The sequence below is a fragment of the Ovis aries genome, chromosome 7 (assembly GCF_016772045.2).
Source record: "Ovis aries strain OAR_USU_Benz2616 breed Rambouillet chromosome 7, ARS-UI_Ramb_v3.0, whole genome shotgun sequence".
Lineage (NCBI taxonomy): Eukaryota > Metazoa > Chordata > Mammalia > Artiodactyla > Bovidae > Ovis > Ovis aries.
Genome location: NC_056060.1, coordinates 60,001,988 through 60,023,038, shown reverse-complemented (window position 1 = coordinate 60,023,038; position 21,051 = coordinate 60,001,988). Strand labels below are relative to the sequence as shown.

The following is a 21,051-nucleotide window of genomic DNA, read 5'->3' as shown; positions in this document are numbered from 1 at the left end:
TTTTTTTTCTTCAATTTGTTGATGTGGTTTATCACACTGATTTGCAGATATTGAAAAATCCTTGCATTCCTGGTGTAAATCCCCTTGATCATGGTGTATGATCCACTTAATGTATTGTTGGATTCGGTTTGCTAGTATTTTGTTGAGGATACTTGCATCTAAGCTCACCAGTGATATTTGCTGCTGTTGTTCAGTCACTAAGTCATATCTGACTCTTTGTGACCCCACGAGCTGCAGCATGTAAGGCTGCCCTGTCCTTCACTATCTCCCTGAGTTTACTCAAACTCTTGTCCATTGTGTCAATGATGTCATCCAACCATCTCATCCTCTGTCACCCCCTTCTCCTCTTGCCCTCAATCTTTCCCAGCATCAGGCAGGGTCTTTTCCAATGAGTCGGCTCTTTGCATCAGGTGGCCAAAGTATTAGAGCTTCAGCATAAGTCCTTCCAATGAGTTTTCAGGGTTGATTTGCTTTAGGATTGTCTGGTTTGATTTCCTTGGTGTCCAATGGACTCTCAAGTCTTCTCCAGCACCACAGTTAGAAAGCATCAATTATTCAGTGCTCAGCCTTCTTTATGGTCCAACTCTAACATCCATACATGACTACTGGAAAAACCATAGCTCTGACTATATTCATTGGCAAAGTTATGTCTCTGCTTTTTAAAATTCTGTCTAGGTTTGTCATAGCTTTTCTTCCTAGGAGCAACTGTCTTTTAATTTCAAGAGGCTCTTTAGTTTCTCTTTGCTTTCTGCCATTGTGTGCATGCTAAGTCACTTCAGTTGTGTCCAATTATTTGCAAAATTATGGACTGTAGCCCCCCAGGTTCCTCTCTCCATGGGATTCTCCAGGCAAGAACAGTGTAGTGGGTTGCCATGGCCTACTCCAGGGGATCTTTGAAACTCAGGGATCAAAGCTGAATCTCTTGTGTCTCCTGTATTGGCAGGCTGGTTCTCTAGTGCCAGCTTGGGAAGCCCCAAAGTGAAAGTGTTAGTTGCACGGTCTTATCTGACTCTTTGTGACCCCAAGGACTGTAGTCTGCCAGGCTCCTCTGCCCACGGAATTCTCCAGGCAAGTATACTGGAGTGGGGAGCCATTGCCTTCTCCAAGGGATCTTTCCGACCCAGGAATCGAACCTGGGTCTCCAGCATTGCAGGCAGATTCTTTGCTGTTTGAATCACCAGGGAAGCCACTAGTATGGTATCATCTGCATATCTGAGGTTGTTGCCATTTCTCCCGACAATCTTGATTCCAGCTTGTGCTTCATCCAGCCCCACATTTCACATGATGTATTCTGCATATAAGTTAAATAAGCAGGGTGACAATATACAGCCTTGATGTACTCCTTTCCCAATTTTGAACCAGTCCATTTTCCCAAGTCCAGTTCTAACTGTTGCTTCTTGACCTGCACACAGGTTTTCCAGGAGGCAGTTAAGGTGCTCTGGTGTTCCCGTCTCTTCAAGAATTCTCCACAGTTTGTTGTGATCCACATAGTCAAAGGCGTAGTCAATGAAGCAGAAGATTTTTTGCAATTCCCTTGCTTTGTCTATGATACAGCAGATGTTGGGAGTTTGATTTCTGGTTCCTCTGCCCTTTCTAAACCCAGCTTGTGTGTCTGAAGTTCTGTGTTCATGTATTGTTGAAGCCTAGCTTGAAGGATTTTCTGTCTTCCTTGCTAGCATGTGAAGTGAGCACAATTGTGCAGAAGTTTGAACATTCTTTGGCATTGCCCTTCTTTCAAATTAGAAAGAGAACTTTTCCAGTCCTGTGGCTACTGCTGAGTTTTCCAAATTTGCTGGCATACTGAGTGCAGAACTTTAACATCATCATCCTTTAGGATTAGAAATAGCTCAGTTGGTATTCCATTACCTCCACTAGCTTTGATTGTAGTTAAGTGCTTCCTAAGGCCCTTTGATTGAATGCTTCCTAAGGCCCACTTGAATTCACATTCCGGGATGTCTGGCTGTAGGTGAGTAACCAAACCATCATGGTTATTTGGTTCATTAAGACTTTTTTTGTACAGTTCTTCTGTGTATTCTTGCTACCTTTTCTTAATCTCTTCTGCTTCTGAAAGGTTCTTGCTGTTTCTGTCCTTTATTGAGCCATCTTTGCATGTACCCTTGATACTTCTAATTTTCTTGGTGATCTCTAGTCTTTCTCATTCTATCGTTTTCCTCTACTTCTTTGCATTGTTCATTTAAGAAGGCCTTCTTATCTCTCCTTGCTATTCTCTGGAACTCTGCATTCACTTTCCCTTTCTCCTCTGCCTTTGGATTCTCTCTCTCTCTTTTTTTTTTTTTTTTTTTGCTATTTGTAAGGCCTCCTCAGACAAGCACTTTGCCTTCTTGAATTTCTTTTTCTTTGGGATGGTTTTCGTCACTGCCTCCTGTACGTTGTTACAAACTGTCCGTATTTCTTTAGGCACTCTACCAGAGCTAGTCCCCTGAATCTATTTGTCACCTTTACTATATAAGGGATTTGATTTAAATCATTCATGAATGGCCTAGTGGCTTTTCCCACTTTCTTTAGTGTAAGCCTGAATTTTGCTATAAGGAGCTGATGATCTGAGCCACAGTCAGCTCCAGGTCTTGTTTTTCCTGATTGTATAGAGCTACTCCATCCTCGGCTGCAAAGAATATAATCAATCCGATTTCAGTATTGACTATTTGGTGATGTCCATGTGTAAACTCATCTCTTGTGTTGTTGGCAAAATGTGTTTGCTATGACCAGTGTATTCTCTTGGCAAAACTCTGTTGGCCTTTGCCCGCTTCATTTTGTATTCAAGGCCAAACTTGCCTGTTAGTTCAGGTATCTCTTGACTTTCTACTTTTGCACTCCAACCCCCTATGATGAAAAGGACATCTTTTTTGGTGTTAGTTCTAGAAGGTCTTGTAAGACTTCATAGAACTGGTCAACTTCAGCTTCTTCGGCATCAGTGGCTGGTAAATAGACTTGGATTACTGTGATGTTGAATGGTTAGATTTGGAAATAAACTGAGACTGTTCTATCGGTTTTGAGATTGCACCCAAGTACTGCATTTGACTCTTTTGTTGTTTATGAGGGTTCGTCCATTTCTTCCATGGGATTCTTGCCCACAGTAGTAGATATAATGGCTATCTGAACTAAATCCACCCATTCCCATCCATTTTAGTTCACTGATTCCTAAGATGTCGATGTTTACTCTTGCCATCTCCTGTTTGACTGTGTTCAATTTACTTTGATTCATGGACCTAACATTCCAGGTTCCTATGCAATATAGTTCTTTATAGCATCGGATTTTACTTTCACCACCAGACACACCCACAACTGAGCAATGTTTCCGCTTTGGCCCAGCCACTTTATTCTTTCTGGAGCTATTAGTAATTGCCCTCCACTCTTGCCCAGTAGCATACTGGACATCTTCCAACCTGAGAGGGCTCATCTTTCAGTGTCATATCTTTTTGCCTTTTTATTCTGTTCATAGGGTTCTCACTGCAAGAATACTGGAGTGGCTTGTCATTCCCTCCTCCAGTGGACCACGTTTTGTCAGAACTCTCCACTATTAACCGTCCGTCTTAGGTGGCCCTGCAGGGCATGGCTCATAGCTTCACTGAGTTACACAATCCCCTTAGCCATGATAAGGCAGTGATTCATGAAGGGATGTAAGTTCTTACTGTCATTAAAAAAATTTTGGCTTTTTTTAAAAAGGTCTTGTTTCTTCCTTTCCTCTTTTGTTCTCCTTTTTTGTCATTTGATGACTGACTTTACCGTTGTGTATGGATGTTTCTCTTATTGTATGTGTATACCTAGTATAGATTTTCAGTCTGCAGTTACCGTGAGGTTTTGACATAGCAGTCTACATATAGAAAGATTGTTTTAAGTTGCTAGTCTCTTAACATCAAATCCTTTTCCAATATCCTGCATTTATGCTCTCCTCTTCTCACCATTTCTGGGTTTGATAGCATATTTGTGTGTGGATGATTTCCTACCTTTTCAGTATGTTTGCCTTTATTAGTGAGGTTTTCCATTTGTAATTTTCTTATTTCTAGTTGGGGTGTTTTCTCTTCTGCCTAGAGAAGTTCCTTTCACATTTGTTGCAAAGCTGGCTTGGTGGTGCTGAATTCTCTTTGCTTTTGCTTGTCTGTAAAGCTTTTGATTTCTTTGTTGAATCTGAGTAAGAGCCTTGCTCAGTAGATTATTCTTGTAGGTTTTTCCCTTTCATCACTTTAAATACATTGTTCCACTCCCTTTTGGCCTGAAGAGTTTCTGCTGAGAAATCAGCTGCAATTTACCTTCTATGTTAATACTTTTCCTTTGTCGTTAATTTTTGTTAGTTTGATTCCTTTGTGTCTCAGTGTGTTCCTCATTGGATTTATATTGGCTGGGACGCTCTGTGCTTCCTAGATCTGGGTGACTGTTTCCCTTCCCATATTTGGGAAAATTTCAGCTATTATTTCTTCAAATATTTTATCAGGTCTTTTTCTTACTTCTCTTTCTGAGATCCCTATAGTGTGAACATTGCATTTAATGTTGTCCCAGAGGTCTCCTGCTGCTGCTCCTGCTAAGTTGCTTCAGTCGTGTCCAACTCTGTGCGACCCCATAGACGGCAGCCCGCCAGGCTCCGCCATCCCTGGGATTCTCCAGGCAAGAACACTGGAGTGGGTTGCCATTTCCTTCTCCAATGCAGGAAAGTGAAAAGGGAAAGTGAAGTCGCTCAGTTGTGTCCGACTCTTCGTGACCCTTTATTTCTTTTCATTCTTTTATTGTGTTCCTCAACAGTGATTTCCAGCATGTATCTCCCATCTCACTTATCCAGTCTTCTGCCTCACGTTTTCTGCCATTGATTCCTTCTAGGACTTCCCTGGTGGCTCAGATGGTAAAGCGTCTGTCTACAATGAGGGAGACCTGGGTTTGATCCCTGGGTTGGGAAGATCCCTGGTTGGAGAAAGAAATGGCAATCCACTCCAGTACTATTGCCTGGAAAATCCCATGGACAGAGGAGCAAAGAGTCAGACACGACTGAGCAACTTTCACTTTTCAGTGTGTTTTTTTATTTCAGTTATTGTTCATCTGTTTTTATTTTTTCTAGGTCTTTATTAAACTTTTCTTATATCTTCTAGATCTGTGCCTCTATTCTTTTTCTGAGATCTTGAAACATTTTTACTATTGTTACTCCGAATTCCTTTTTTTGGGGTAGAATGCTTATCTCCACTTCACTTAGTTGTTCTTCTGGGTTTTTAATTTTGTTCCTTCATCTGGAACACATTTCTGCGCTCTCTCATTTTATCTAACTTTCTGTGGCTTGCAGTATCCATGCTTCAAGTTGCAACATTGTAGTTCTTGCTTCTGCTGTCATCTTCTGGTGGATGAGGTTTGTGCTGGCTTCCTGGTGGGAGGGACTTTTTTTCCTGCCTGCCCCTGGGTGGAGCCTTTCTTGTCCCTCTGGTGGGTGGGCAAGGCTTTGTCAGGGAATATGTTTAGCAGGAAAGACTTTATTCAGAAAGACTTTAAGCAGCCTGTCTGCTGATGGGCGGGGCTGTGTTTCTACCTTGTTGGTTGTATGGCCTGAGGCATCAGAGCCTACATGTTGTTTGGAGCCAAGTCTTGGTGAAAAAATGGCAGTCTCCACCAGGGCTCATGCCAGTGAGTACTCTCCAGAATCACTGCCTCTGGTGTCTTTGTTCCCACAGTGAGCCATAACCACCCCCCACCTCTGCAAGAGACCATCCAATACCAACAGGTAGGTCCAGCCCAGGTTCTTATGAGGTCACCACTTTTTTCTCTGGCTTCTGGTGTACATGAGAACTTGTATGTGCCCTACAAATGTAGTTTCTATTTCCCCCAGTCCTGTAGAATTCTTGTGATCAAACCTCACTGGCTTTCAAAGTTAGATTCTCTGGGGGCTCCTCCTGTTTCCAGACCCCTAGGCTGGGGAGCATGACCTGAGGCTCAGAACCTTCACTCCTGTGGAAGAATTTCTGTGGTTATTTTCCACTTTGTGGGGCATCCACCAGCAGGTGTGGGATTTATCATGATTGTGCCCCCTCCTACCATTTCATTTTGGCTACTTCTTTGTCTTTAGATATAGGATCCTTTTTAGGAGGTTCTAGTGTTGGTGTAAGAAAAATGTCGCCAAGGAGGCACTAACCCCAGAGGGAGGTCTTTCAGCTTTGGATCCCTCAAAGGCACAAGGAATGAAACCATGTTCCCATAAGGCAGATAAGTGGGTGGAAGCACTTTCTACTTTACCTTTGCAGCTCCTTCCGTCCTCCTGCAAGATGTAGCCTTTCGGGCATGAACACTGGTAACTCCCTTCTGTGTTCTTACAGATGAAATTGCAAGGTTTGGGAGCCTGATTGCACTCATTCAGATCTATGATCAAAAAGACACAGTGTCACTGCCCATCTCAAAAGATGTTTCAATGCTCAATACCCACAGCGTCTAACAAAGAATCTTAGTTTTAAAGAAAGAAAAGGTAAACTGTATGGTCTTTGATCACTGTCTTACATTTCCTTATGAAATTACACAGGCTTTTTAGAGTTTTAGTTTGAGGGTTTCTTCCTCATAATGTACAATTTCCACCCGAGAATAAACCTGAGTATCAGAGCACTTACCTACACAGGCAGTTCCAGTTATATCTGGAGTGTAGCCAGTTTTACAAATGCAATGATATGATCCTCTGTCATTGACACATTCCCCATGTCGGCAAACATCATGAATAACCTTGCACTCATCAATATCTGTAATTTAATAAATAGCAATTAAAATGAGAAAGGCATTATAAAAGGGTCAATATGTACTACTGGGCATTAAAGCCACTGACACTCACATCTTGACCCTTCTATCTCATTACTACTTAGTAGGGTGCCAATAGCAAGTGAGTTCTTAGCCTTGGATTGTTAAATAACAATTTTATACCCATAGCTCTTATTTTTCCTGATCTTTTCAAGATTACTCTGAAATGCAATATAGCATACTTTCATTGGTCTGAAGAAATGCGTCTACCATCTCATTTTCACATCTGCCAAAGAATGATAAATCACTTTGGTTATTCCATCTATTCTGTCTTTACCACATCCAATTCTGTTATTAACCTTTAGTCACAACTTTATAACATGAACATAAATCCTATTTAATCTCTTTATTCTCCTCTCACTTCTGATTTCCTCCCAAGGAGCTCAAAGTCTCTCTTTATGAGACTGCAAACAATTGCAGTCATTGTTAACAAACAAAGGCCTGGAAGTCTTTTTCAGAGCAGCCCCAGACACCTTGACAGCCTCCTCATCCCTCTCAAGTTGACATGGCTTGTACTTTTCCAGAGGCAGCTGTCTTAATTCCCAGTACAATCATCCCTCCATATCCAGAGCACTGGTTCCAGAACTACCTTGTTAATATTAAAATTCATGGACACTCAAGCCCCATATACAAAATGGCATAGTACAGCTGGCACTGCAGGTTCAATCAACATTGGGTAGAAACCAATCCAAGGTTGGTTGGATCTACAGATATGGAATCTGTGGATATGGAAGGCTGACTGTATCAGCATTGTTTTATACTTCTTTCATGTGATATATTTCAGCCAGTTTTACAAGATAAAATACATATTGGTGGGCTACTTTAGGAATTTAGTGATCATTTATTCCAAAATGTATCTAAAAGATTATATTCTGAGTAAAAGGTTATATTCTTATAACAAACCAGCTTAAAAAGTTGAGGACTCCTTGTAATGCAAAGACACGAACTGAAGCACACACATTAATCAGACCAAGGACACTCTGGCAACATGGCTTTGAATATCTAAAGTACCATATCTAAAGTACCATAATGATTTTTTTTTTTTTTTGGTCAACCTAAACTGTGCAACTCAACCTAGGCCCACATTATAGATTCTATATTCTCATCTGTTCCTCATAAAACATTCCCTGAAAGTATTTTTGGACCATAAATGAAGTACCTGCTCCACTGGTCAAAAATCAGAACAAAATGAAGTACCTGCTCCATTGGTCATAAACCCTCGGCCATGGGGGCAGAGTTTTTTGAAAGCCACAGTGCCCTGGAAAGGGCAGATCTCACAGTGGGGCCCCCAGCCTCTCCCTCCATCGCAGCAGCATTCAGACTTGGTGACGGGGTTCCTGTTGCTCGAGCCGATCTGACACATGTTCTGGAGCACCTCCGTGAAGCAGTACCCTTCCCGGTTGTCTGGAAAGGACGTTAGGAATGCAAAGAAGATTTTAGGGAGCTTTAGAAGCATAGCATGGTATTCCGAATTTGCTCAGATAGTAAAACCCAAGAAGGATGTAACACTTTACCCTGGCTGAGAAGGAGCAAGAAGGGAAAGCTGGAAGCAGCAGTAAGAGAAAAAGGATGACATCTGGGGAAAACAAGACAAGATATTCAGTAAGTGGGCAGAAAGGCATTGGTATCAACAAGATTATCACTCTCTCTGTTCCCAGAAATATGGAGAACCAGGCTATAGCAAGGGTCAGAGAAACACATGGAAACTGATCCTGAGCATCAAGAGCTTAAATAGGCAGCTGAGAAAGAATTCCAAACAAGTGATTCAATGATACAATTAGCAAAGAAAGAATTTAGCGGCAGGGTGGTGCTAAGCCCAGTGGACAATCATGGTCATAGAATCATCTCCAAAATATGAACATTGTTAACCTTTCCTCAAATTTCAACATTTTCTATTATTTCAAATAAGTGATCTGGTTTCAAGCATCCCAGTGTGGAGGCTGGGGTTACAAAAGCATCCTGTAGTCTGTACTCACCAAGGCACTCATCCTGGTTGGGGCTGGCTGTGAAGCCGTCATTGCACTCGCAGGTATAACTCCCCCTGGTGTTGAGGCAGCGCCCATTCTCACAGATCCCAGGCTTGGTCTGACATTCATTTTCATCTGTGTGGTGTAATTGAAGGACCAAAGAGAAGAGGTGTCATCTGTCCACTTTGTACAAAGATAGATTTTTTTTTTTTTTCAAAAAAGAAAAGTTTAGTTTGTGACTAGATAACCTATTTATGGGCTCAGGAGGGCCTAGAGGAGCTACTCCACGTTCAAGGTCAGGAGGGGCGGTGGTGAGGAGATACCCCTTGTCCAAAATAAGGAGCAACAGCTGTGCTTTGCTGGAACAGCCGTGAAGAGATACCCCATGTACAAGGTAAGAGAAACCCAAGTAAGACAGTAAGTGTTGCAAGAGAGCATCAGAGAGCAGACACACTGAAACCATAATCACAGAAAACTAGTCAATCTAATCACACTAGGACCATGGCCTTGTTTAACTCAGTGAAATTAAGCCAAGCCCTGTGGGGCCACCCAATATGGATGGGTCATGGTGGAGAGGTCTGACAGAATGTGGTCCACTGGAGAAGGGAATGGCAAACCACTTCAGTATTCTTGACTTGAGAATGCAATGAACAGTATCAAAAGGCAAAATGATAGGATACTGAAAGAGGCACTCCCCAGGTCATTAGGTGTGCAATATGCTACTGGAGATCAGTGGAAAAATAACTCCAGAAAGAATGAAGGGATGGAGCTAAAGCAAAAACAATACCCAGCTGTGGATGTGACTGGTGATAGAAGCAAGGTCCAATGCTGTAAAGAGCAATATTGCATAGGAACCTGGAATGTCAGGTCCATGAATCAAGGCAAATTGGAAGTGGTCAAACAAGAGATGGCAAGAGTGAACATCGACATTCTAGGAATCAGTGAACTAAAATGGACTGGAATGGGTAAATTTAATTCAGATGACCATTATATCTACTACTGCAGGCAGGAATCCCTTAGAAGAAATGGAGTAGCCGTCATGGTCAACAAGAGAGTCCGAAATGCAGTACTTGGATGCAATCTCAAAACGACAGAATGATCTCTGTTCGTCTCCAAGGCAAACCATTCAATATCACGGTAATCCAAGTCTATGCCCCAACCAGTAATGCTGAAGAAGCTGAAGTTGAACGGTTCTGTGAAGACCTACAAGACCTTTTAGGTCTAACAAGCAAAAAAGATGTCCTTTTCATTATAGGGGACTAGAATGCAAAAGTAGGAAGTCAAGAAACACCCGGAGTAACAGGAAAATTTGGCCTTGGAATACGGAATAAAGCAGCGCAAAGGCTAATAGAGTTTTGCCAAGAGAACACACTGGTTATAGCAAACACCCTCTTCCAACAACACAAGAGAAGACTCTACACATGGATGTCACCAGATGGTCAACACCGAAATCAGATTGATTATATTCTTTGCAGCCAAAGATGGAGAAGCTCTATACAGTAAGCAAAAACACGACCGGGAGCTGACTGTGGCTCAGATCATGAACTCCTTATTGCCAAATTCAGACTCAAATTGAAGAAAGTAGGGAAAACCGCTAGACCATTCAGGTAGGACCTAAATCAAATCCCTTATGATTGTACAGTGGAAGTGAGAAATAGATTTAAGGGCCTAGATCTGATAGACAGAGTGCCTGATGAACTATAGAATGAGGTTTGTGACACTGTACAGGAGACAGGGATCAAGACCATCCCCATGGAAAAGAAATGCAAAAAAGCAAAATGGCTGTTTGGGGAGGCCTTTCACATAGCTGTGAAAAGAAGAGAGGCAAAAAGCAAAGGAGAAAAGGAAAGATATAAGCATCTGAATGCAGAGTTCCAAAGAATAGCAAGAAGAGATAAGAAAGCCTTCTTCAGCGATCAGTGCAAAGAAATAGAGGAAAACAACAGAATGGGAAAGACTAGAGATCTCTTCAAGAAAATTAGAGATACCAAGGGAATGTTTCATGCAAAGATGGGCTCGATAAAGGGCAGAAATGGTACGGACCAAACAGAAGCAAAAGATATTAAGAAGAGGTGGCAAGAATACACAGAAGAACTGTACAAAAAAGATCTTCAAGACCAAGATAATCACGATGGTATGATCTCTCACCTAGAGCCAGACATCCTGGAATATGAAGTAAAGTGGGCCTTAGAAAGCAGCACTGCCAACAAAGCTAGTGGAGGTGATGGAATTCCAGTAGAACTATTTCAAATCCTGAAAGATGATGCTGTGAAAGTGCTGCACTCAGTGTGCCAGCAAATATGGAAAACTCAGCAGTGGCCACAGGACTGGAAATGTCAGTTTTCATTCCAATCCCAAAGAAAGGCAATGCCAAAGAATGCTCAAACTACTGCACAATTGCACTCATCTCACACGCTAGTAAAGCAATGCTCAAAATTCTCCAAGTCAGACTTCAGCAATACGTGAACTGTGAACTTCCTGATGTTCAAGCTGGTTTTGGAAAAGGCAGAGGAACCAGAGATCAAATTGCCAATATCTCCTGGATCATCGAAAAAGCAAGAGAGTTCCAGAAAAACATCTACTTCTGCTTATTGACTATGCCAAAGCCTTTGACTGTGTGGATCATAAAAAACTGTGGAAAATTCTGAAAGAGATGGGAATACCAGACCACCTGACCTGCCTCTTGAGAAACCTATATGCAGGTCAGGAAGCAACAGTTAGAACTGGACATGGAACAACAGATTGGTTCCAAATAGGAAAAGGAGTATGTCAAGGTATATTGTCACCCTGCTTATTTAACTTATATGCAGAGTACATCATGAGAAATGCTGGACTGGAAGAAGCACCAGCTGGAATCAAGATTGCCAGGAGAAATATCAATAACCTCAGATATGCAGATGACACCTCACTTATGGCAGAAAGCAAAGAAGAACTAAAAAGCCTCTTGATGAAAGTGAAAGAGGAGAGTGAAAAAGTTGGCTTAAAGCTCAACATTCAGAAAACGAAGATCATGGCATCTGGCCCCTTCACTTCGTGGGAAATAGATGGGAAAACAGTGGAAACAATGCCAGACTTTATTTTTTTAGGGCTCCAAAATCACTACAGATGGTGACTGCAGCCATGAAATTAAAAGATGCTTACTCCTTAGAAGAAAAGTTATGAGCAACCTAGACAGCATATTGAAAAGCAGAGACATTACTTTGCCAACGAAGGTTCGTCTAGTCAAGGCTGTGGTTTTTCCAGTGGTCATGCATGGATGTGAGAGTTGGACTGTGAAGAAAGCTGAGCGAGAAAGAATTGATGCTTTTGAACTGTGGTGTTGGAGAAGACTCCTGAGAGTCCCTTGGACTGCAAGCAGATCCAACCAGTCCATTCTGAAGGAGATCAGCCCTTGGTGTTTGGAGGGAATGATGCTAAAGCTGAAGCTCCAGTACTTTGGCCACCTCATGCGAAGAGTTGACTCATTGCAAAAGACACTGATGTTTGGAGGGATTAGGGGCAGGAGGAAAAGGGGAAAACAGAGGATGAGATGGCTGGATGGCATCACCAACTCGATGGACGTGAGTCTGAGTGAACTCCAGGAGTTGGTGATGGACAGGGAGGCCTGGCGTGCTGCGATTCATGGGGTCGTAAAGAGTCAGACATGACTGAGCAACTGAACTGAACCTATTCACATGGTTCCAAATTCAAAGGGTACAAAAGAATATACAGCCCAAAGTGCCCCTCCCTCTCCTCTTCCCCAGCCACCAAACTTCCTTCCTAGGAAGCAACCAGTGCTACTGCTCATTTCTGGAGTATCCTCCTAGAGATGAATTATACCCATTACAAACAAATACAGCCATATCTGTGATTTACCTCCACCCTTTTAAGAACATAATTGATAGCATGTTTATATACTTAAACATAGATGATAGCACTTTAGGTACACTTAGGTTTTTCACTTATATTTAAAACTTGCCGTATCTGTATGTGTAGAGAATTCTCAGAGTGTTATTTTAAATGAAGGTGGAAAAAATCCTTAAGATCAAGAAATATTACAGTACTCACTAGAATAATGTCTATGATGGTGAGTTTTAACCTGAGGGAGTTTGTCTACGCTAATCTTCTGATGCAATGTAGATTATGCCTATAATAATACTTCAACAGTATTAAGGAATAATAAATCATAATTCGGTCTCCCCAGTTTAAAAAAAAGTATTGATAATAGCTGGAGAGTTGAAAGATCATAAATTAATTTGCCTAGGTGCTCCCATTGAGAATAATTCCAAGCCCCTGAGGTAGAGATCTTATGAGAGCCAGAGAGTTGGAACAGGTTAAAATTTGCAATGCCAAGGCCACCTTGATACCAATTAAACCAATATCTGAGGGTGGGACCTGAGCTCTCCAAGTGATTCCAATGTGCAGCTGAGGCTGAGAAGCACTGTTCCTAGAAGATCCAGTGAGTGATCATAAGTCCACATGCTTTTTCTATGCTTTTAAAGTCTGCTCTTCAACTTCCATTTAAATCTGTATCTTACAGAGGAAGGGGACAATATGGTTCTTAAGCTTCTTGACTGACAACATAAGAAAGGGCATATGTAGAAATTTTCTAGTATTTTTTCTTCATTAACTAAAGCAGAAGTCAGGAAACTTCTGTAATAACAGTAATAATATAGGCTTTGCAGGCCATTTGATCTCTGTTGCAGCTATTCTGCTCTGTTACTGTGGCATGAAGGCAGCCATGGAAAATTATGAATGGTTACAGCTCTGTTCCAAAACGAGTCTATTTACAAAAACAGGTGGTAGGTTGGCGAGCTGAATTTGGCCCTAGGACTGTGGTTTGCCAATCCCCAGTCTACTATGCTTTTCAAGGCTGAATCCACATTAGAATCACCTGGGGAGCTTTTAAAACTACCAGGACCTGGGCCTCAATCTCGGTAAGACCAGATTCTCTGGATGTAGATCCCATTGGTTTATTGAAATTTACTGAACAACTGTACTCAATGTTAGGGTGGCAGCAGCAAAGTTAAGCCAGTCGGGAGGCATTCCAATGTGATGGGAAGAACCGAACCCACAACGGCAAAGCAGTGTAAATAGTAAAGGAAGGGACAAGGGGAAATACCTGGTCTTCTACTCCTGGCAGCAAAATGGACCTGGAAAAGCACTCAAAGGCCAGCTCAGAGGGAGAGAAATGATGTTGCTGGTGGAATTCATAGATAATCAAGAGGCAGGGAGGCCTGCACGGAAAGTCGTGATAGGAGGTAAGAGAGGCAGGATGGCTCTGGCCAAGGAGAAGACAGCATCCACAAGGACACAGCCCATGTCCCTTCCGTCCTTTGTCGCTTCCCACTCACTCAAAGCCCCTTTGCTGGGGCTGCCCTCACCTACGCAGCCTTCTCCGTCCGGTCTTCGCTGATACCCGGGTCCACAGATGCACAGGTATGTGCCAATGAGGTTCTTGCACTCCATTTGCTTTTCAGCACAGTCGTGTTTTCCCTCTTCACACTCGTCCTCATCTGGAAAGAATGTACAAATTCATAAAAGGAGCTGCCTTAATTCCCTGCCCTTTAAACATAAGACAGTATCAAGCAGCCAATTTTTACTGACACTATTTCAACATTAACCTACTTCCTTTTTCATTCTTGGGAGCTGGTCTCTTAAGATGGGAAGGCATCTTCTAAGCCTCTTTGAACTTAAGAAATTTCTCTCTAGCTGATAAATTTGTCAAAGGCAGGAAGTGTGATTTCTAATTAGTTTTGACATACTGAACTAAAAAGGCCTTATATAAAGCTTTCATAATATGATAATTATAACAGCATTATCAAACTAATAATAAACCAATGCTTCCATTATATAATACTTAAATAATATAGCTTATGATATCTTAATATCATAGTATTAATATGACATATTAGAATCATCATGAAATATAATAATGAAAGATTCGGTTTTTACACTTTGAGGAAAAGACAGGCATCTACAAATATCCTCTCTACTAGGTCTTCCCTCCATTGTCTCTTTTCTGGCACAGTGTGGCTCTTCTTCAATCTTTACTTTCTATCATATTGCATTTCCTTCTTTTTATCTTTCCCCTTTATGTTATCTGAATTGAGAAATTTGGACTTTAGCCTGCATGTGACATGGAGCTCTTGCTTTGGAAATCTTCCTACCTTTAAGAAAAATTCTATGTAAATTATTTGAAAAGAACAGATATCTGCTCATTTAAGAACTTGGGAGAAGCAAATCAGAGCTCTTCAAGGATCCCCAGGATTTACCCAACTTTGTATAACAGAGCTTAGTCTAGTACTTTGGCAATTGCAGGTGTTCAGTAAGCACTTTTAAAGGAAATTGTTCCAAGTCAGCTCCATGTGCTACCCCATTCTCGGAATATAATATTCCATAGTGATGGTGACTATTTATTATTCACATTCCTTCCTTGTGTTCTCATGTTCTCAATTATCATACTATGATTATTCATAGCTCTCTCTCAGCCTTTTCATATTGAGCTGCTTATATGTGGGGAAGTTTTTTTTTCCCCCTTATATCTCCACATCTCGTAGAATGGCTGGCATGTCACAGGCATGCAATGTGTGGTGAACTAAAAACGGTCTGTAGTGCCACCCTCAACCCAGCTTTAAGCTACAATTTAGGAGAAAATGTAGCAATGACAACCTTCATATTGTCCATGGACTACAGCAGTGTTCCCCAATTTCCAGTCTTTCTCTGCTAGCGGATGCTTTGGAAGGACACTTCCCATCATAGACAGAGTTAGAACGCCCTGGCTTAGATGACTTTGACGTGAATGTCTCACCTTTGCACATCCTTCTGTCTTCTCTCAGAACATATCCAGCAGGACACTTGCATTCATATGACCCGTAAGTATTTACACATCGGAAGGCACAGAGCAGAGGATTCTGGGCACACTCATTTATATCTGCAGGAGAAGGCAGTACGAGAATAATGGACCATAAGCATCAACCGAAAAAGGAATATACTTTTACCAAAAGCTGCCATAAACATGGATAGACCAAGCAGTCTCTGCATTTCCAGGATTATAAAATGAGTTGGTTATTTTATAATTGGCCCAAGTAGGGTGATCATACATCTTGGTTCTTCCAGCACAATCTCAGTTTATACTTATGGTGCTGGTATAATTATTGTTATTTAGGCAGATGAGAAATTATAGGTCATCCTACATATAGGGAGCTTTTCAGAAATGCTGGCTTTGAAGTCTCAAGTTGACCAGTTACCACTCCCTAAAGTCACAGTGAAATGGGGATCAGTTTTACCCCATTTAGCCAGAATAACTGCTAAGTCAACTGTGGTGAGGACAGAACCCCCAGTATCCTTCTCCAGATAAAAGAGGATCCTGTGAAGTAACAGTGATTCTCATGCCCAAGAAAGTATTCTGAATAATTTTACACTTATAGAAATATTGTACTTAGTTCACACTGAGGCTTAAGTTATAGCCTTAAATAGGAATAATAGTAATAGATTGATAGATAAAAGTGGTTTCTATAGATTGCATAGTTTGGAACCATCAGAATATGGTTCAGAAAAGCAGGGTTAGGACAGATCTTGATTAGCACATTTCTCCCTAAGGCCAATGATCCTGACAAGAACATCTATGAGATCCCACATTGCGACCTAGTAACAGCCTTTAAAGATTCACCAACATCTTTGACTAGGAGTATTGATAGATAATATCTCTAATGAAAAGCTCACCTTAATACCCACTGTACCATCGCGTCACCTTCATTCTTTTTTTAAACCAGTGGCTCTCACTTAAGAGTGCATCAGAACTACCTGGAGGGCTGCTGGGTCCCACCCTTAGAGTCTGATTCAGGAGCTCTGGGACAAGGCCTGAAAATCTGTATTTCTAACAAATTCCAGCCACTGATGTGGCTGATCCAGGGACCACCCTTTGAGAGCTGCTATTCTAGACACACCCTCCCTTGCCTTTCTTTCCTTGCATCCTACCAGACATACTGGCAGTTGCTTAGAGAGTATTGACAGCCTCTTTTGCAGTGATTGCCCCCAGAGAGAGAAAGGATATTGGAGTTATCTTAGTGTGTAGTTGTTTCTAGGAAGAGAAAAGAAAAAGAAAGGGTGTATAGGATAAAGTGGGAAAAAGGGGAGGCAAAGAAAATAAGAAAGAGGGTAGGAGACAGGACAGGTGTTATATTCAAATATTAGTGGTAGTAGAGACCCCAAGAAGAACTCTGCATGAGATGTGGCATCACCTGGGTCATGAACCACCTACATCTTTTTCAGATACTTTCTGCAGAGAGGAGGCCACATAGAGAAGAAATGACATGGCCCAGATTTTCTTTATTTTATATACCCTGGGTGGTATTTAATACTAAGAATTATAATCAACCAACTACTATCCCTATGATCAGAACATGCAACCAACTATCCTACGTTTAAGAGGCTTACCTTCACAAGTCATCATTGGCCCAGGCTCAAATCCCTCCTCACAGGTGCATTCAAAACCTCCAATCACATTCTTGCAGGTTCCATTTCCACAAGGATTGCCTACTGAACATTCATCAGTGTCTGCAAGTGATCAGAAGTGTAGTCAAAATATGAATTGAGAGAAAATGGACTCGGACTCAGATAGTACCTTTCAAATTCCATTGGAGTACTTTGATCTCTAACATTTTGGTTCATTCTCATTCTGTCCTTGCAAGATAGGAGTGCACATCTTATTACCACAGATTTATAGCTGTAAAATTTGACTTGCTAAGTGGCAGTAACAGTACCCAGGCTTCTTAGCCCTTACTGTGCTCTTTGCCATGGGTGCCTCCAGCCTCCTGTTATGAAATACATCTACTGGGAAGAGATGCTCAAAGGGTTAAAACAAGGCTTCTCTTATAAGTCAAAAGTTTTTGCTTACTTAATGTTAGAAATACACCTCCAGTTTGGCCTTACATTACATCATTCTCCAAGAAGCCTTAAACATGATGGAGTTTTGCCAGATATAAAATAGAAGACTAAACTTACGCAAAATAAGAGACCAGAGGTTAAGCAAAATTAAGACACTGGATAAAGTCAAGAGTCAAGTAGATTTTGTTGAATTTGTGGAAACCAGATGGATTCCATTAGGCAGAAGAAAGGCTAGAAAGAAATATGTTTAGGGTATGATCTCTGTAAACAGCTGTGGACAAAGTCTTACCAAGGAAGTCTAAAAAATATATGTCTCCTAATCTATCCACCTAGAATATTGACTGTTCTTATTCTGACATATTTCTTGGGGAGAACACCTTCCTCTGGGAAAGGAACATTCCAGAGAAATAACATTGCTATCTCAGCTGTCTAGAGCACAGAAAAGTGATGGATTATTATTGAGGGCTGTGTCTCAGGTTAGGTTCTGAAGTCAGAAAGTGAGGGCAAGAGGGCAGGGCTGAGAGACCCTGGTGAGGAGGTGTATTTCTCACATATATCGTAGCACTAACTGAAGATATTGAACAGAAAACACAGCTTTGCTTTTGTTCTGCTAGGAAATTGCATTTCACTATCAGGATTATTACATCTCTTTCAAGTTAATAAAAATCACAGTATCATTGATTTTTAGAGCTGTAAGGTAATTAGAAATATTTTAATCCATCTGCATGATATTTATTATATTCTGAGGCTTAGAGGGCTGAAAAACTTGCTTAAGTTCCCACAGCCATGGTTGTGGATAAAAACCACATACCTTGATTCCCTGTATGGAAAGAACATTTTCTAATGCACACAGACAAACCTTCACCATTTATGCCATTATTAATTTAGGTTACATTGAATGGCTTTGAATTTCTTAGATAAAAGAGGTCAAAGGTCAGTCACAGGAGCCATTCTTTGAAATTTTAATAAGGGGGCTAAAACAAGAGGATACCCTGGGTACGCAGCCTCTCATAGTACTAAGTATAATGAAATCTGGGTAAATTTTGTGTTTTCCATACCGAGAGAATAAGATTATGACAGTTAACATTTTTTTTTCAAATTTTTTAAAGGCTTTCACTATAATGCTGTCCATTTTACCATCTCTTCAAATGTGTTCAGTGTCCTTGTCATCAGACTGTAAGGCCCATTCAAGGAAGGACCCTGTGGCTCAGTTCACTAGTGTAGCCAAAGAACCAAGCACCGTACCTGGTACCTGGCAGGGAGCCAGCCAGTATTGCTAGATGAATGATACATGAATGAGTATATAAAACTTATTTCTGTCCCATCTTGGTGTTTATATAGCCTTGTGTGAATGCTAAATTGCTTAATGTCTGATTTGTAAAATCTCTGTAGAAGAAGCCACTCTATTACTCACCCACACATTCATTCCCTTGCAGAATGTAGCCAAAGGGACATTCGCAGCGATAGGACCCATCGGTATTGATGCACTGCCCGTGTTTACAGATATCGGGTTCTTTGCACTCATCCATGTCTTAAGCATAGGAGGAGAAAACAGTGAACAACAAAGTAACTTTTTAGAAACACAAAGGGAAATTACGATTGTTTCAGTGTCTAGTCAATGAAATGCATTATAATATTAACATACAATATAATAATATGATTGGTATCTAAATGAGAATGCCAAAAAATAGGGCTTCATTTACCAAGATAAATGTGGAGAAATAACAGCGAGAGAAAGGACAAGGAAGAGACTGGTTGAGAATATTATAGAATGCTGAGAGTCCGGTGCAAGCCACTCACCAACTGCTGAATCATCAAGTCCCACGATGATGCCACTTCCATAGGGACAGATCTGGCGGAAGGCCTCTGTGGTGGAGATGAACCCTCGTTAATGGGTGGGCCAATGGCATTGAGCAAGTATCGTGTGGAGGCTGCACATACTGGACCATGATGAACAGTCCAAGCCCAGCAGCCAGGGAAAGTTAACAAAGCTTAGAGCTGTGGTACCTACTACTTGGGCAGCTTCGAGTCATAACATACTTCAGAAAAAAATAACTACCTTGCTCCTAAGATAAAATAATCTTAGTGAACATTTCAACTGGACTTAACAATTAAATTGTCTTATTTTCTGAAAGCCTGCAGTCTTACAGCCTGGCCTATGAATGCCCCAAAGAGATGCAGATGGGAGACATACCATCAGGTTCAGTGGGGCACAGCTCGCAGGGATCTCCCCAACCTTCTCCCTTCAAGGCACAGCAGCATTCCTGTTTGGAGTGATTTCTGGATCTGGGTGATGAACACTTTCCTCCTTCAAACTTCGCGTAACAGTAGCTCATTCGTAAATCTGCAGCAAAAATTCAAGAGACCCCTCAGTGGCTTTCCTGCTAAGTCATTATTGTATAACATTGAGTAAGAAACAGTCCACCCTGTTAAATGTGATCTCTTATGACTAAAGTCATACTTTTTAGGTGATTATAAAAGTAACTGAGCTGAGATTGTTAAGTGAAAGAGTTCGTTGCTCAGTTGTGTCTGACTCTTTGCAACCCCATAGCCCATGAGGCTCCTCTGTCCATGGGATTCTCCAGGCAAGAATATTGGAGTGAGTGGCCATGCCCTCCTTCAGGGGATTTTCCTGGCCCAGGGATTGAACCTGGGTCTAATGCATTACAGGCAGATTCTTTACCATCTGAGCCACCAGAGAAGCCTGAGACCTTTAAAGTGATAAATAACTTTTGTAGTATGATCTGAAGAACAAATCTGTGTGACTTTTACCTTATTACTTTCCATTTTATCCAAGGTTCCAAAGCAATCTGATGTGAATAATTAAAACCAGCACTGTCACATTCCAGGGCTGTCATCATCAGTGACTTTATTCAGAGATGGACTAACATTTAGTGAGCACACTCTGTTAAGTTAGATCTCCCAGTTCTAGGTCTCACTGTGATACTACACACTGCACTGTGTATTCTGTGTCACCTAAGCCCTGGAGACAAAACCCCAGATGCCAGGCATAGAGCAAATACAGATGTGGCAGTCTTGTGGACTAGCAAAAATACGACGAACTCAATGATATTTCACTGAAGCAGCTATTCAGTTTCTGTCTACAAAATATATGTGAGGTTTTCTGCAGATTTTATGCACATATGTGTACACACTTGCACACACACAGAAGCTTGTCTGGCTCAACAGAGAGAGGGAAGGTAAAGAGGACAGGAAGACAGGTGGATGTGAAGGAGAATAATCATCCTTTCAAAGGGTATACTTCTTTCCTTTCTGATTTTATTACAATTTTAATATATTACCATACCAGTAATATTACAGTATAAAAAAGGAAACTAAAGAATTGGTTCTTTCTAATTAATGTATTTTTAAGTGAGAAAAAATGTAAACCTATATATTACTCTGTCACAGTAATGAATAATAACATTTTTGTTTGGTAAACATA

General features: G+C 41.2%; 1 protein-coding gene across 1 annotated transcript in view; it reads right to left on the bottom strand.

Moving 5' to 3' along the window:
• FBN1 (fibrillin 1) overlaps positions 1-21,051 on the bottom strand; it is a 277,248-nt gene that overhangs the window by 20,827 nt on the left and 235,370 nt on the right. The window contains exons 51-60 of the mRNA XM_012181624.4: positions 19,801-19,950; positions 19,407-19,472; positions 19,021-19,137; positions 17,157-17,276; positions 15,529-15,651; positions 14,102-14,233; positions 8,748-8,873; positions 7,969-8,175; positions 6,591-6,716; positions 6,226-6,348 (exon numbers count right to left, since the gene is read on the bottom strand). Coding sequence (XP_012037014.1) covers positions 6,226-6,348; positions 6,591-6,716; positions 7,969-8,175; positions 8,748-8,873; positions 14,102-14,233; positions 15,529-15,651; positions 17,157-17,276; positions 19,021-19,137; positions 19,407-19,472; positions 19,801-19,950 — 1,290 coding nt within the window. The remainder of the gene's footprint in view (positions 1-6,225; positions 6,349-6,590; positions 6,717-7,968; positions 8,176-8,747; positions 8,874-14,101; positions 14,234-15,528; positions 15,652-17,156; positions 17,277-19,020; positions 19,138-19,406; positions 19,473-19,800; positions 19,951-21,051) is intronic.